General features: G+C 46.6%; 1 protein-coding gene across 1 annotated transcript in view; it reads left to right on the top strand.

Annotated features, from left to right (window-relative positions):
- Positions 1–17,639, top strand: part of LPCAT2 (lysophosphatidylcholine acyltransferase 2) — an 86,998-nt gene that overhangs the window by 12,610 nt on the left and 56,749 nt on the right. The window contains exon 2 of the mRNA XM_077288260.1: positions 15,376–15,497. Within this exon, the coding sequence (XP_077144375.1) occupies positions 15,384–15,497 (114 nt within the window). The 5' untranslated portion in view covers positions 15,376–15,383. The remainder of the gene's footprint in view (positions 1–15,375; positions 15,498–17,639) is intronic.

Raw genomic sequence — 17,639 nt, 5'->3', positions numbered from 1 at the left:
TCGGCGCAACATGTGCAGAGTTGAATTCCACCGTGTGGGCACATCGCATTTCAGCCGGTGAACTGGCAGGCCCAACGACTTCTGTAGAGATGCAAGTCGTCGAGCTGCGGGATGCGAATGGCGTAAGTGAGCACACAGCGACCATGCCCTCTGCAAAAGCCCATCTAGTCCGGGATAGTGGGATAAAAATTGCTGGACAACCAGGTTCAAATCGTGAGCCATACAAGGTACATGTGTGACATTGCCCCGGCGAAGGGCCGCACGCAGGTTTGCAGCATTGTCGCACACGGCCTTTCCTGGCTGCAGGTTGAGTGGAGACAACCATTAATGGAACTCGGTCTCCAGAGCTGACCACAACTCCTCAGCTGTGTGACTCACATTTCTCAGACATTTCAATGTAAACACTGCCTGATGCCATTGAGCCCTGGTGACAGCATAGTGAGGACGTGTGCAGGATTCCTTCTCCGCAGTTACAACGCGGGTGGCATTACCAGACAGGCTTTGGGTGCAGGTGGAGGACCGAGAGGAAGTTGAGGAGGCAGAAGCAGTGGAGGAACTTCTAGATACAGAGGATAGACGAGCAACTCGTGGGGACGGCAAGACTTGGACAGCAGCCCCTTCTCCTGATGTCGCCGTAGTTACCCAGTGCCCAGTCACCGATATGTAACGCCCCTGTCCATGTCTACTCGTCCAAGTGTCTGTGGTGAAATGCACCCTGTCACTCACAGTTTCTCAAGGAAGCGGTGATGTTGTGTGCGACATGCTGGTGTAGCGCAGGCTCAGCTTTCTTTGAGAAGTAGTGGCGACTGGGCATCTGGTACTGGGGCACTGCGACGGACATAAGGTCTCGAAAATCCTCTGTGTCCACCAGGCAGAAAGGCAGCATTTCTGTAGCCAACAGCTTGCAGATGGAGAAATTCAACCTCTTAGCTTTGTCATGGCTAGGAGGAAATGGTCTTTTACTTGTCCACATCTGAAGGCTGGCTGCCGTGCTTAGACGGAGTTGAGTATGGTGTCCCCGGCAAACTGCTGGTCTGTGAGGAAGGTGCAGGCGGAGATGTTATGTTGCCTTGATCAAAATGTGGTGTCGATGTCGGGGAGCGCTCAACACCAGCAGGTGTTTCCACTTGCAAATGTCCTGACGACCTGCCAATCACACTGGCTGTTGCGGGTAAAGAGGTGGAAGGTCTGCTTCCAAAACCATGTGCAACTGCTGTCCCCAGTCACAGAGGTTGAAGAGGACGCGGATGCACTTGATGGGGCAGACGGTGGTTGACCCGGCCCACTAGGCCGCATTGTAGCACAGTGAGCTTCCCACTGCAACTTATGCCTCATATCCATGTGACGGTTCATGCATGAAGTACTCAAGCTAGTGATTTTTTTGGCCTCTACTGAGATTTTGTTGACAGATCTTACAGACAACATGAATTGGGTCATCCTTTGCGATGTCAAAAAATGCCCAGGCTATGCAAGGCTTAGAGTCCGTGCGACCTGAAGAGCCACCACGACTTCTGGTCTGAGGCACAATTGGGGTTGAGGATGCAGTTGTTGACGTGCTTCCAGTACTCCGTCTCTGTCCAGGAAGGCGCACCGTTACCCCGTTGTCAGACTCGTCACTAGCATCCTCCTCTGCTGACCTCATGGACTGGCGGACTGGGGGTTGACAGTAAGTGGGGTCTACAACCTCGTCATCATCATCCCGTGTGTTCTCACACCCGTCGTCCTCAGAGCCAACCTCTTCCTGCCCTGACCGAAGTCAAGTTTTCGTTCCAATCAGGTATCTGAGTCTCATCATCATCTTCCTCATTGTCTCCACCAACAGGAGTTACAGTTTGGGAACGAGGGTCTACATTATGCTCAGAACCTTCTTCATCTGGGCCTGGATCCGACTCACAAAGATTCTTGGCATCAGTGCAGATCATTTCCTCATCTGGATTCACAGAAGCTCTGGAGCAGACCTCTGATTCCCAGGCTATAGTATGCGTAAACATCTCTACAGACTCAACCATGTGTGCTACCCCATGCTCAGACGGGCAGCTGGAGACTTGGGAGCTGTGAGGAAGCAAGTGCGATTGGGGTGACAACTATGAGGACTGGAGTAGTTGTGATGTTGAAGTTGACATGGCGGAGAGCCCACTTGAACGAGCACTTGATATCCGTTCAAGCACCTGCTGTTTTTGTGCCTCATCTGGAATTTTTGGCCATGCTTGTAGCGATGGTCGCAAGAAAGGGATCATATCAGATTGTCCACGAAAAGAAGTAGACATCTTACTTTGGCTGGAAGATGGTCTTTCTTCTGCAGATGTTACTGTTGCTTTACCAACTACCCCACGGACACAACCTTTTCTTTCCCTTTCCAACACGCCTATTCCCCTTTCCACCAGCAGCAGGCCTTTTGCCACTCATTTTAGTGCTTAATTGGCAACTCTGTATCTGAAGTTGTTGGCACAACAACCGATGGATGAATACCAAGCAGAACTGAGTGGCCAAACTTTGGTACTAGGCCCAAAACTATCAACTGGATTAGATGCAGTGAAAATAGAGATACACAGGCGGTGTAGCTAGCTTCACAGTCGGGCTACTCAGATGACTATCAGACAATGCTACTAGTCCAAAAGGAATGGCTGAGCTAGATTACACCAAATGCTGTGACTAAGGGTATGTGCACACGTCAGAATTTCTTGAAGAAATTTCCTGAATAAAACCGGAAATTTTCTGCAAGAAATCCGCATATTTTTTTTTTTTTTGCGTTTTTTTTTTCCATTTTTTTCGCGGTTTTTTTTAGCATTCTGCAAGCATAATTAGCTTGCAGAATGCTAAAGTTTTCCAAGCGATCTGTAGCATCACTTGGAAAACTGACTGACAGGTTGGTCACACTTGTCAAACATAGTGTTTGACAAGTGTGACCCACTTTTTACTATAGATGCTGCCTATGCAGCATCAATAGTAAAAGATAGAATGTTTAAAAATAATAAAAAAAAATTTAAAAAATGGTTATACTCACCCTCTGCAGACAGCCGATATCCTCAGCAGCGTCCGTTCCTATAGATGGTGTGGTTCAGGACCTTCGATGACCTTGCGGTTACGTGAGCGGTCACATGACCGATCTCGCGACCAATCACAAGACAGTGACGTCATCGCAGGTCCTTCACCGCACACCAGCTATAGGAACCAAAGCGGCAGCATGCACCAGAGAGGCGGGAAGACTCCGGGGGCCATCGAAGGTGAGTATATCATTATTTTTTTTATTTTAATTATTTTTTTTTGACCAATTATATGGTGCCCAGTCCGTGGAGGAGAGTCTCCTTTCCTCCACCCTGGGTACCAACCGCACATAATCTGCTTACTTCCCGCAAGGTGTGCACAGCCCCATGCGGGAAGTAAGCAGATCAATGCACTCCTAGGTGTGCGGAATCCCCGCAATTCCGCATTTTAATGAACATGTTGCTTTTTTTTCCGCGATGCGATTTTTTTGCGGAAAAAAAGGCTACATTTGCACAAAAAATGCGGAATACACTGTAAATAATAGGAGGCATATGTTAGCGTTTTTTTCGCTTTTTTTTTAGTGAAAAAACGCGAAAAAAACGCGAAAAATACTGAACGTGTGCACATGGCCTAACACTTGCACAGCACTGGCTCAGACCTGCCTGGCAAACAGGGTTTTGAACTGCTGTAACCTACCCTGAAAAGGGCTGATATTACAACTAGTCCCAACTCCTGACTCCCTAAACCTATCTCTCAGAAAATTCGCTGGCAAAAAAAGACTCTGACTGTATAGCGCCCACAGCAGCAGCGGTGCCGTCTAACACTAAACTGCAGCAGTGAGGAAATGGTGACGATGGGGCAAATGGCTGGTTCTCATTGGGCAAGGAGTGACATGTGACATACACAGCCAATGACACATGCCCTTGCTTGTCTGCATCACATGCACATTGCTGTGTGTGCGCACTGCTGATAGGCTGAGAGACTGCACCGCCCCTCTGTAAATGCGGGAAAGAAAAAAAAAAAATGGAGATCGGCGTTTTTTCAGCACAGATCTATCCCCCCCCGCCCACTATACACTGAAACAGTCCATTAACAACGATAAACAGTTTTAATGTGCAAATCAAGCTAGGCTTTTGGTGAACGAACAGTTATCGAACAGAAACTCGAACAGCCGAATTTTAAGCAAATTGTTCGGGTTCGTCGAACGACTCGAACACCGCCCAAAACAGCTCGAATTTGAAATTGGCGAACAGTTCGACTCGAACACCGCTCATCTCTACTCCTCACCCCGTGTGTTTGGTGGTAGCTAGGGTTGAGCGACTTTCACTTTTTAAGATCAAGTCGGGTTTCGCGAAACCTGACTTTCTTAAAAGTCGAGTCGAGTGCAATTGGCCGATTATCGCGAAAAGTTGGGGATCGACCGAAACACGAAACCCAATGCAAGTCAATGGGGAAGCATAGTCGGCAGTGAGTGGAGGCCAGGAAAACACCTACAGTGCCCATTTTAATGGCAAAAACATCCATTCTTGTTACTGAAGCTTGTCAATCTTAATTAACTTTATAATAATAGTTAGGCATTGGAAATTGGGGGTCATTTGGCTAAAGTTGTGGGGGGTAGTGCTGGTTCAAGTTTTAGTGGGCCCAGGAAACGTTGACTACGTCACGGCGGTGGAGCAGGGAGAGGTAAGTATTTCAACTTTGCAAGTGCTGTGATCCTGAGCAAGCAGGGGGGACCCACTCATTCGCATTGGCACTGGCACAGGGCCCCTCAAAGTACGGCGGTGTGTTTGATGGCGGGGGCGCCTCCCACCGGCAGCGACACTTTTGCATACTATGAGGGGCCCTGTGCCAGTGACGTCGCCAACGAGTATGCCCCCCACCTGATGAAGGAACCTGCACTTTCATCTGCACCTTCCTCTTTGTCCCCGTGTAAGGTGGTATAGTATGCGGGAAGGGGAACCTGACTTTCAGCAGGGTCAGATTCTGGCTGTGTAGCGTGCAAGGGAAATGTAGTGGTCTGGGTCAATGTACCAGCAGACTCATCTAGCAGTGGCTGGGCAATGGGCAGGATGAGGAGGAAACACAGATATAGGCCCAAATAATAAAGTGGGCTAAATGCAGTTCAAAATTGGTAACAGGACTAACCAGGCGGCATTGCTTTGTTCAGTGGAGGACAACTGTAATGAGAGGCTGACACAGTGAGTAGGCCCAAATAAGTAAGTAGGCTAAATGCAGTTCAAAATTGGTAACAGTAGAAAACAGGCGGCACTGCTTTGTTCAGTGGAGGAGAACAGCAAGGAGCGGCAGACAGTTAGTAGGCCCACCCAAACTAGTAGCCCAAATGCAGTTTAAAATTCTAAATACAGGCCGAAAGCCTAAAGATTCAAGCTCAGGAGAACACCAAGGCGCGGCAGACACCGTTAGTAGGCCCCAACCAAACTAGTAGGCCTACTGCAGTTTAATATCTGATCTAGGCCGAAAGCCTGAAGATTGAAGCTCAGCTTTATTCAGTGGAGGAGACAAGCAAGGGGCAGCAGAAACATTACTAGGGCCCAAACAAACGAGTAGGCCAAATACAGTTTAATATTTAAAATGTAGGTCGAAAGCCTGAAGATTGAAGCTCAGGAAAACCAAACAGGAGAAAACCCAGGAGAGGCAGACAACGTTACTAGGCCCACCCAAACTAGTCGGCCAAATGCAGTTTAAAATTCTAAATACAGGCCGAAAGCCTGAAGATTGAAGCTCAGCTTTTTCAGTGGAGGACAGCGGTATTGAGTGGCTCAGACAGACAAAGGTAGTATGTGTTAAATAAAAAAGTTGGCTCTATGCAGTTTTAAATTGTTTACAGGGGTACACAGGCAGCATTGGTGTGGTCAGCGGAGGACTATTGCAAGGAGGGACCGCAGACAGACTTCCTAGGCCTAAAATAAAAAAGCAGGCTCTATGCAGTTTTAAATAGGCTACAGGGGTACACAGGCACCATTGGTGTGGTCAGCGGAGGCCGATTGCACCGAGGGGCAGACACAGTTAGTAGGGCCAAAAAAGTAATAGGCAAAATGCAGTTAAAAATCGGTTACAGGAGTACGCAGGCGGCCTAGCTTTGTTCAGTGGAGGACAACTGTAAGGAGTGTCTGACACAGTTAGTAGGCCAAAATTATAAAATGAGCTTAATGTGTTGCCACAAAAAAATTTCACAAATAAACAGGTGGCATACCTAGGTACAGGGGTGGGCTCCTCTGCTGACTTGCAGACAGTGGTAGTTGGCGCAAAGTATTAACTGGTGTAAATGTAGGGCAGGGCCCCTGAATATTTTTACTCTCATCAATCATGTCAAGAAATTGTTATTGGCAGTGCCATTGAAGGATTTAACAGCACAGACTAAACAGTGGTGGAGCAGTGAGAGGTAATTTTGCAAGTGGTAGATCACTGTTTGAGCTGGGGGGGGGACACTCTCTCGTGGCCGGCGGTACAGGCCCAGGGCCCCTCATGTTACAACGGTGTGTCTGACGTTGGGTGTGCATCACCACCGCCAGAGACACTTCATTGTACTATGAGGGACCCTGTGCCAGTGCCGTCGCCCAAAAGTGGGCACACCCACCTGTCCAGGCAAACGGCACTCGTACGGGTGCTTGCGCAAAGTGGTGACCACGGCCCCGTGGGCCAAATCAGCCCATTTAGGGAGGTGTAAAAATGGCATATGGTGGACATACAGCAGCTGCAAAAGGAGAAACTGGAGCAGTTAGTAAGACGAGACACAAAAGTAAGACCTTTTTACAGGAAAGCTAGGTGTCAGCAGGGAAAGGTGGGGCACAATAATTAGAAATTCATGATTGGTTCATTTTAACCCCTTCCTGACGTCGGACGGGATAGTACGTCCGACGTCAGGTCCTCTGCTTTGATGCAGGGCTCCGCGGTGAGCCCGCATCAAAGCCGGGACATGTCAGCTGTTTTGAACAGCTGACATGTGCCCGCAATAGCGGCGGGTGAAATCGCGATTTACCCGCCGCTATTAACTAGTTAAATGCCGCTGTCAAACGCAGACAGCGGCATTTAACTACCGCATCCGGCCGGGCGGCCGGAAATGACGTCATCGCCGACCCCCCGTCCATGATCGGGGGTCGGCGATGCTTCAGTGTTGTAACCATAGAGGTCCTTGAGACCTCTATGGTTACTGATCGCCGGTAGCTGTGAGCGCCACCCTGTGGTCGGCGCTCACAGCACACCTGATTTTCTGCTGCATAGCAGCGATCTGATGATCGCTGTTATGTAGCAGAGGCGATCGAGTTGTGCCTGCTTCTAGCCTCCCATGGAGGCTATTGAAGCATGGCAAAAGTAAAAAAAAAAAAAAAAGTTAAAAAAAATGTGAAAAAAATAAAAAAAACATAAGTTTAAATCACCCCCCTTTCGCCCCAATCAAAATAAATCAATTAAAAAAAAAAATCAAATCTACACATATTTGGTATCGCCGCGTTCAGAATCGCCCGATCTATCAATAAAAAAAAAAGCATTAACCTGATCGCTAAACGGCGTAATGAGAAAATAAATCGAAACGCCAGAATTACGTTTTTTTGGTCGCCGTGACATTGCATTAAAATGCAATAACGGGCGATCAAAAGAACGTATCTGCACCAAAATGGTATCATTAAAAACGCCAGCTCGGCACGCAAAAAATAAGCCCTCAACCGACCCCAGATCATGAAAAATGGAGACGCTACGAGTATCGGAAAATGGCACAATTTTTTTTTTTTTATTTTTTTTTTAGCAAAGTTTGGAATTTTTTTTTCACCACTTAAGTAAAAAATAACCTAGTCATGTTAGGTGTCTATGAACTTGTAATGACCTGGAGAATCATAATAGCAGGTCAGTTGTAGCATTTAGTGAACCTAGCAAAAAAGCCAAGCAAAAAACAAGTGTGGGATTGCACTTTTTTTGCAATTTCACCGCACTTGGAATTTTTTTTCCCGTTTTCTAGTACACAGCATGGTAAAACCAATGATGTCGTTCAAAAGTACAACTCGTCCCGCAAAAAATAAGCTCTAACATGGCCAAATTGACGGAAAAATAAAAAAAGTTATGGCTCTGGGAAGGAGGGGAGTGAAAAACGAATACGGAAAAACGGAAAATCCCACAGTCATGAAGGGGTTAATGAAGGTTAGATCATTAACATTTTGGGTAGCCAGACGAGTCCTTTTTTTTCGGTCAGTATTGAACCAGCAGCACTGAATACTCTTTCTGATAGCACACTAGCAGCTGGGCAAGCAAGCTCCTGTAATGCATATTCTGCCAATTCAGGCCAGGTGTCTATTTTGGATGCCCAGTAATCAAATGGGAATGACGTGTGAGGGAGAACATCGATAAGGGATGAAAAATAGTTAGTAACCATACAGGACAAATGATGTCTCCTGTCACTTTGAATTGATGCTGCAGTACCTGTCGTGTCTGCGGTCATTGCGAAATCACTCCACAACCTGGTCATAAAACCCCTCTGTCCAACGCCACTTCTGATTTGTGCACCTCTAACACCTCTGCCATGTTGCCCCCTGCAGCTCGTGTGAGAACCATCACCGCCGCTGTGTGCTGGGAATGCCTGAACCAAGCGGTCTACAAGAGTTGCTTGTTTAGTAGCCAATATTTGCTCAAGGTTCTCATGTGGCATGATATTTTGCAATTTCCCTTTATAGCGTGGATCCAGGAGGCAGGCCAACCAGTAATCGTCATCGGTCATCATTTTGATAATGCGGGGGTCCCTTTTTAGGATACGTAAGGCATAATCCGCCATGTGGGCCAATGTTCCAGGTAACAAGTCACTGCTTGTGCTGGGTTGAGGAGCACTTTCTGGCAAATCAACATCACTTGTCTCCCTCAATAACCCTGTACCTGACCTTGCAATGCCACCAGTTTCTATTGCCCCCTGAGAAGCTTCCTCCTCCCATAAATATTCATCCCCATCATCCTCCTCGTCCTCCTCCTCTTCGTCCGCCACCTCGTCCAGGAGACTTCCCTGAGCAGACAATGGCTGACTGTCATCAAGGCTTCCCTCGTCCTCGGCTGCAGACGCCTGCTCCTTAATGTGCGTCAAACTTTGCATCAGCAGACGCATTAGGGGGATGCTCATTCTTATGATGGCATCGTCTGCACTAACCAGGCGTGTGCATTACTCAAAACACTGAAGGACTTGACACAGGTCTTGTAGCTTTGACCACTGCACACCTGACAACTCCATGTCTGCCATCCAACTGCCTGCCCATGTATGTGTATCCTCCCACAAATACATAACAGCACGCCTCTGTTCGCACAGCCTCTGAAGCATGTGCAGTGTGGAGTTCCACCTTGTTGCAACGTCGATTATTAGGCGGTGCTGGGGAAGCTGCAAAGATCGCTGATGGTTCTGCATACGGCTGGAGTGTATGGGCGAACGGCGGATGTGCGAGCAAAGTCTTCGCACCTTCAGGAGCAAGGCGGGTAACCCTGGATAACTTTTCAGGAAGCACTGCACCACCAGGTTCAAGGTGTGAGCCAGGCAAGGAATGTGTTTTAGTTGTGAAAGGGCTATAGCAGCCATAAAATTCCTTCCGTTATCACTGACTACCTTGGCTGCCTCAAGATGTACAGTGCCCAGCCATGACTGAGTTTCTTGCTGCAAGAACTCGGCCAGAACTTCCGCAGTGTGTCTGTTGTCGCCCAAACACTTCATTTCCAACACAGCCTGCTGACGCTTACCACAAGCTGTTCCATAATGGGACACCTCGTGTGCAACACTGTGAGCTGCGGATGGATTGGTCGTGCGACTGCGGTCTGTGGACGAGCTCTCGCTTCTGCTGGAGGAGGAGGAGGAGGAGGAGGAGGGGTGGCGAACGCTTACAGCCAACTGTTTCCTAGACCGTGGGCTAGGCAGAACTGTCCCACTGGGGCTGTCCCCTGTGGACTCTGCATCCACCACATTAACCCAGTGTGCCTTGATGGACACGTAATGTCCCTGGCCATGCCTACTGGTCCATGCATCTGTTGTGAGGTGCTCTTTTCTACTGACAGATTGCCTGAGTGCATGGACAATGCGGTCTTTCACATGCTGGTGGAGGGCTGGGATGGCTTTCCTCGCAAAGAAGTGTCGACTGGGTAGGTCATAGCATGGTACTGCGTAGGCCATCAGGGCTTTGAAAGCTTCGCTTTCAACCAACCGGTAGGGCATCATCTCTAACGAGATTAGTCTAGCAATGTGGGTGTTCAAACCCTGTGTACGCGGATGAGAGGCTGAATACTGCCTTTTCCTAATGAGAGTCTCTTGTAGGGTGAGCTGGACTGGAGAGCTGCATATGGTGGAACTAGCGGGGGTGGTGGTGGACATGGCAGATTGAGAGAGGGTTGGTGATGGTATTCTTGCTGTTGGCCTACATACAGTGTTTCCTACCAAGAACCTGTTGATTCCCTGACTGCTTTGGCCTTGCTACGATACCTGCACATTTGCTGCAGGTGGTGTCGTAAACGGTGGACTTACAGTGAGGGAAGGAATGTTACGTTGCTGACTAGCTTCATTGTGAGCGGGTGCAACAACGTTACGGGACGTTTGGTAGTTAGTCCAGGCTTGCAAGTGCATGGCGGTTAAATGTACGCATGCAAGTTGTATTTAAATTTTTGACATTCTGATCTCTGCTAAAGGTCCTTGAGCATTTCTTACAGATCACTTTGCGCTGATCATTCGGATCTTGGTTAAAAAAGTGCCAGACTGCACTCTTCCTACTATCGAATACCTTTTCAGGCATTGCACACTGTGCTACTTTAACCGGATGGCCACACTGTCCTACAACTGTTTTTGGTTTTGACACACGTTTTTGGCCAGATACGGGCCTGCCAGATGAAAGCTGTTGCGATGTTGATGCCTGCTGCGGCTCCTCCTCCGCTTCAGAGCTACTGCCAGTGGCACCCTGTTCCCCCAATGGCTGCCAGTCGGGGTCAACAACTGGGTCATCGATCACCTCCTCTTCTATGTCCTGTGTACCTTCCTCTGTGTCACCGTGTAAGCTGGTGCTATAGTGTTCGGGACGGGGCACCATAGTCTCATCAGGGTCAGATTCTGGCTTGGTATACTGCGAGGGCAATGTAGTGATCTGAGTCAATGGAACAGCATAATAATCTAGCTGTGGCTGTGCATCTGTGCATTCCATGTCCGATTCATCTTGTAATGGGCATGGCCTGTTAACAATTTCCCTTTCTAACCCAGGCACGGTATGTGTAAAGAGCTCTGTGGAGTAACCTGTTGTGTCACCTGACGCATCCTTCACTGTTTTGGGGGAAGGACACAAGGAATAAACTTGTTCTTGACCGGGAGCATCCACCGACGACTGGCTACTTTTCAATTTTGAATTATCCGAAGAGGAGGCGAAAGAGCTAGAGGCAGAGTCAGCAAGGAAAGCCAAAACTTTTTCCTGCTGCTCCGGCTTTAACAGCGGTTTTCCTACTCCCAGGAAAGGTAGCGTTCAAGGCCTTGTGTATCCGGACGATTACGCTGGCTCAACAACTCGAGACTTGGGTGCTATTTTGATTTTCCCTCTACCACCCGATGCTCCACCAGCACCACCACCACCACCATCAGCATTACCAGATGGCAATGACCGCCCACGGCCACGACCTCTTCCACCAGCCTTCCTCATTCTTGGGAAAATGTAACCAAACTAACAACCGTTTTATGGTACTGAAAAACAAGGTAGAAGGTGTATGTTAACTTGTTGTGAATATAAATCTCCCTTTTTATGTGTGGGTGAGTGCTGAATAAATCAGGCCCACTGTATGACAGTATAGTTTCTGTGGCAGAAAATGACTGACAGATACCACAGACAGATGCACAGGTTGGCCAATATTAATATCCCTTTTTAGGTGTGGGACAGTGCAGAAAAATACAGGCCCACTGTTTTACACTACACAGTTTCAGGGTTGCAGAAAGTGGCTTGAAGATATATAAAAAAACAAAAAAAAAAGGGACTGTACTACAATGTACTAGTATCTCCCTACAATAATCTCAGAAAAGTATGGCAGGCAGCAATAAAAAGGACTGCTGCACACAAAAGTGTGGACAAACAAACAAGATAGCTGTGCAGAAAGGAAGGAGCAACAGGATTTGTGCTTTTAAAAAAGCAGTTGGTTTGCACAGCGGCGTACAAACAGCAATGCAGCTATCAGGGAGCCTTCTAGGGCAGCCCAATAAGCTACAGAGCTGATGAAGAAAAATCTAGCCTCCACTGTCCCTGCAAAGAAAAGGTGGTGTTGGACAGTGGAAATCGCTACAGCACAAGCAGTTTGGGGGTTAATGTACCCTGCCTAACACTATCCCTGCTTCTGACGAAGCGGCAGCAACCTCTCCCTATGCTCAGCTCGGCAGCAGTAAGATGGCGGTCGGCGTGCACGCCCCTTTATAGCCCCTGTGACGCCACAGAAAGCAAGCCAATCGCTGTCATGCCCTTCTCTAAGATGGTGGGGACCGAGAGCTATGTCATCATGCTGCCCACACTCTGCGTCCTCCTTCATTGGCTGAGAAATGGCGCTGAACGCGTCATATGAAATGCGACTTTGGCGAGAAGATCGCCGACCGCATGGCAGATCCCACACTGGGATCGGGTCGGGTTTCATGAAACCCGACTTTGCCGAAAGTCGGCGATTTATGAAAATGACCGATCCGTTTCGCTCAACCCTAGTGGTAGCGAGTTAAGAAACCAGGGTGTGCCGAATGTGTCAGGGTGTGATTTTTTTTTTTTTTTTATTTATTTTTTTTGCTCACTTAATAGCCTAAAACAGAGGGTAAGTGCTGGATTGAGTTTGTATGTGACAACAAGTCACAATGCACATTGTACATCACAGTTTACGTCACCATGAGACTCGTTTCTTCAAGGGGGAAGGTGGGCAATATGTCCATCTTCTTGCACAATGTTAAATATGCTTATTTTGCACATTTATTTAATCAAGACTATTCACCAGGTGCATTACTCTTAAAGAAAAATGTCATGATATTCTCATGAAAAAGGTAGTTATTTATTGAATTGTCCACAGAAAAATCACTTTGCAGTGAAACATAAAAATAGACGAAATAGTTACGAATAGATTGTCCATGTGTAGATATCAGCACTTGATACTCCTCTTTCCCAAAGTTTGGATGGCAAAAGTCGTCTGTCTGTGTGAAGTCTGAAGGTTATCATGATGGCTGCCAGCTAACAGCTGTTGCTTCCTTCTTGTGTATCTTGTTAGATGTCCATGGAGAATGATGGTAAAGGCAGGAGGTGACAGTCCCACGTGACAAAAAGACCCCCCACCCTCCTAAGAGACGTGTGTGTGTATATGTATGTGTATATATATATATATATAATATATTTCTACTGACCACGTGTTACCCTTTATAAGGCGTTGACTTATGCTCTGAGCTCCTATATATAAATAGCTTTTGTAACGTCAGCAAGAAGCAATGTGCTCTGTACTGCATTGAGATTAAGAATCATTCAATTAATTAATATTTAACACACAACCACGCTTGAAATCCTAGTCTAGGTTGGGAAAGGTGGTACATGGGCACTTTGGTTGTCTCCTGACTGGGTTGATCCATAAATATGTTAATGATATGCAAATGATGGAAAAAATAGAAATAACATTTTTTTAAACATCTCGATGTATGGAGTATGAGCGCCACGTGCAGAAATCCCCGCACTTACAGCCTGAACTGCTATCAATAAGGTTATTAATGATTTTTTGAGAAATGTACTACTGCACTGAATTCACTTTGGCTTGGAAATCTTGAGGATCCTCTGCTGGCAACTTTCTTTGCAATTGCTGACCTATGACGTCTCAGCTTTGCTCGATGGGAGACAAGTCTAGAGATGCTGCAGGCCATAGTGGTACGTTTTGGCTATGCTAGTGTAGGGGTCGGGGGCCAAGGCAGTAGTCATGGCCGATAGTAATCCCTGTATCACCCTCTGGCACCGTCCCTTTAAAGTACATTGGTGCTGCTCCTCTATGCCATCAGGTTATTCCCAACACGGTACAGTTTCCTCTGCAGACGATTCCAAGAATAAAGAGTCACAGTCAGGTTTTGCTTCAACATGTTTATTCAGCAGCTTGTCATCCAGGGGGCACACACTGTTACAGCATCGGTGTCTCTGAGCCTTGCCTGTCGCTAAGCCTGCGTTCGGGATGGTCCATACTATACGGTCCCACAGTGCCCTCAATGTCTAGTATTTCTGCCCTTTATTGGGGCATTCTCTGCCATTTTGCCCCGGTCCTGAGAATGGCGGTCCACACAAAAATCTGCCACATCTTGGTGCACTTTCTCCCTCTTTGCTCTGCAGTCCAACTGTTTCTGCTCTCTCACTCACTCTCACTCTCACTCTCACACTCTCTCACTCACAGGAGGAGATCTATGAATGAACCCTGAGGAACCTAGACAGTAGAGGAGAGGAAGATTAAGATAAAGAAAGCAAAAATACAGTGAAGGGGTAGTCAAAAATGTAGAAGGAGAACAGAAAAAAGAAAAAACAGTGACCTTGAGGCTGATCGAGTGGAGCCTAGCGAGGAGTCGGAGATCCAGGAGAATCAACAGGGAATGATGAGCAATAGATTTATTAGATCATTGGAAACTTCAGTTTCTGTAGATCTGAAACTGGATAGTAATAAGAGAGTTATCATAAAGACAGCTGATTAGACGACAATGCGCCAAGCGTTCCAGGAGTTTAGAAATGAGCTTACAAGACCGGTCTGTAGTTAGCAGAACCGTTCTGGTAAACAGATGGGTTATTTTTTTGGTAAAGGGGTTTTGCTGCAATATAATATAAAATGATTTTATGTATACCTCTAGAAATCTATAAGTGCCGTATTCCGTCTCCATACGACTCGGAGATTGTGTAAAGATCCTATATGTAAAGGATATAGCAAAGATGCAGCTTCTTATAATTTGCAAAAATTACTAATTACTTAGGTTTATCCTAATAGGGGAACAAGAGTTCATATTAAGCCCATTGCGACTACAGGGATCAAGATTGTACATCCAATACGCGTCACGATCACGAAGCCACTTTCTGGTGTCTCCACCTCTCAACATAGAAAAAAAGGTTCTCTATGGCAAACACTTCAAGTGTGGATATATCCCTATGATGGTGTTGGCTTTATCGAAAAATCTTTTTTTCTAATACATTTTTGAAAATTCTAAGAAGCTGGATCTTTTCTATATCCTTTCTACATTTGGTCCTATTGGTACCGTGCTTCAATCCGCCTAGAGCCGGTGTGAACTGATCTTTTTCTATTTTTTAAAGATCTTCTACTCTTGTGTGCATGAGACTCTAGTGCTGAAATAAAGTTTTCCAATAATCTTAAAAAATTTTATCTGTTTAAATAAGTTGTGATTTTAATTTTTTTTAGCAGGTGGAATGGTACTGCAATATCGGACACCATTACTGCCAAGGCAAAAATCCTTCATTCCACCACAGATTCCAAACCCTTTCATCCATGAAATCAACTTGACTCTAATCGACAAGATACGCGTAAGAATGTATTTTGAGAATCCTCTTTATTGCGGAACTTGCTGTTTCATGCTGTCTATAGTTATTACTCCTTCAATCTATTTGGTTTATCGAATTATTTTTATGATCAGTACTAGATGCATTTGATATTACACAGGGAGGAGACAATCGACGGTCTTGATGGATCGCCGCCAATGTTCTTTTCTTTCTAGGCTTCATCTTAGCATTTGTGAACATAGAGCTGATGTGCCTTGCCAAAAAGTAGGAATTAGTCCTACCGGTAACTGTTTCCAGGAGTCCATCATGACAGCACCACCAGGAGGTTGTCCTTCTTATCCTTGATAGGGACAGGAAACACAGAAGAGGTTAAATAGCCCCTCCCCACCTCCACCCCTCAGTGATTTTTTTCAAGTACCACACCAGGATGGATGCAACTCTATTTTATTGAAATTCCCTTCTACACATGTTTACATCACATATCAGAGAGGAACTCAAGGGAGGGTATATAAGGGGTGCTGTCATGATGGACTCCTGGAAACATACTTACCGGTAGGACTAATTCCTACTTTCCAGGACGTCCCTCCTGACAGCACCACCAGGAGAAATACCAAATAACTCCTCATTTTTAGGGTGGGATTACAGCCTGGAGGACTTTCCTCCCAAATGTAGTCTGTTGATTTACCGTCACATTTACCATGTCGCAGCTTTGCATATTTGGTCCATAGACGCCCCAGCGCTTTCTGCCCATGAGGCTGAGATTGCTCTCAACGAATGTGCCCTGAGGCTTTCTGGAGGAGTTCTTCCTGCCGAGATATAGGCTGCCGTGATGGTAGATTTAATCCATCTTACTAGAGTAGCTTTGGATGCTTTTTTCCCTTTGTTCTTTCCGGCCATCTGGAGGAAGAGGTTAGTCAATTCTCCAACTGTCTGTGATCTCCAAGTAGTGTAGAATTGTCCTTTTTACATCTAAAGCGTGAAGAAACCGCTCCTTGTCATTACTGAAGTTCTGGCAGAATGTAGGCAAAACAATTTCTTGACTTCTGTGGAAGTCTGAAACCACTTTAGGAAGGAACCCGGGATTTAATTTAAGGATGATACAGTCATCCTGGACCTTTAAGTATGGATGTTTAATAGAGAAAGATTGGATCTCACCAACGCGACGCGCTGACGTTATTGCCACTAGGAAGAGAACCTTAAATGTTACGGCTCTCAGGTCTACTTGAGCTAATGGCTCATATGGTTCCTTACAAAGTTCATTTAGCACTAAGTTTAGGTCCCAGGGAGGCACTGAACTGCGAATTGTAGGCCTAAATCTCTGAATGGCCTTGACGAACCTCACTATCCATGGATGGGAGGCTAGCTGGAAGTCATAGAAGGAACTGAGGGCCGAGATCTGTACCTTCAGTGTACTAGGCCTTAGTCCTTTATCGAACTCCGACTGGAGAAAGTCTAGAATTTTTGGAATATTTGGACCGTGAGAGACCGATACGGGAACTGTACTCTGAGAGCAGAACTTTTTCCATATCTTTCTGTATATTGCGGCAGTTACTGGTTTTCTACTGTTTTGAATAGTAGCAATGACTGGCTCCGAGAGGCCTTTTGATCTTAGGATCTCTTTTTCAGGATCCATGCTGCTAACTGTAGTAGGCCCGGGTCATGATGGACTAGGGGCCCTTGAGACAAAAGGTCCGGTACCGCTGGTAGATGGATTGGATCCTCCCAGGACATCTTCTTTAGTAGAGGAAACCAGCTCCTTTTGGGCCAGTAAGGGGCTATTAAGATAACTGATGTCTGGCTCTCCTGAAACTTCCTCAATACTCTCGGTATTAGGGCCAATGGAGGAAAAGCGTAAGCCAACTTCATGTCCCAGTTATGAGCCAGTGCATCTATTCCTGATGGCCTGGGTTTAGTGAGAAGAATCTTTCTGTCTTTGCGTTCTTCCCTGAGGCGAATAGATCCACTTCCGGGAAGCCCCAACGTTGGGTTATTTGGAGGAAGATCTTTGTTTAAAGGGACTCTGTCACCTGAATTTGGAGGGAACAATTTTCAGCCATGGGGGCAGGGTTTTCGGGTGTTTGATTCACCCTTTCCTTACCCGCTGGCTGCATGCTGGCTGCAATATTGCAGCCAGCATGCAGCCAGCGGGTAAGGAAAGGGTGAATC

Source organism: Ranitomeya variabilis, chromosome 2, assembly GCF_051348905.1.
Source record: "Ranitomeya variabilis isolate aRanVar5 chromosome 2, aRanVar5.hap1, whole genome shotgun sequence".
NCBI classification, from domain to species: domain Eukaryota; kingdom Metazoa; phylum Chordata; class Amphibia; order Anura; family Dendrobatidae; genus Ranitomeya; species Ranitomeya variabilis.
Note: the sequence above shows the minus strand (reverse complement) of the source record. Positions and strands in the feature narration are given on the sequence as shown.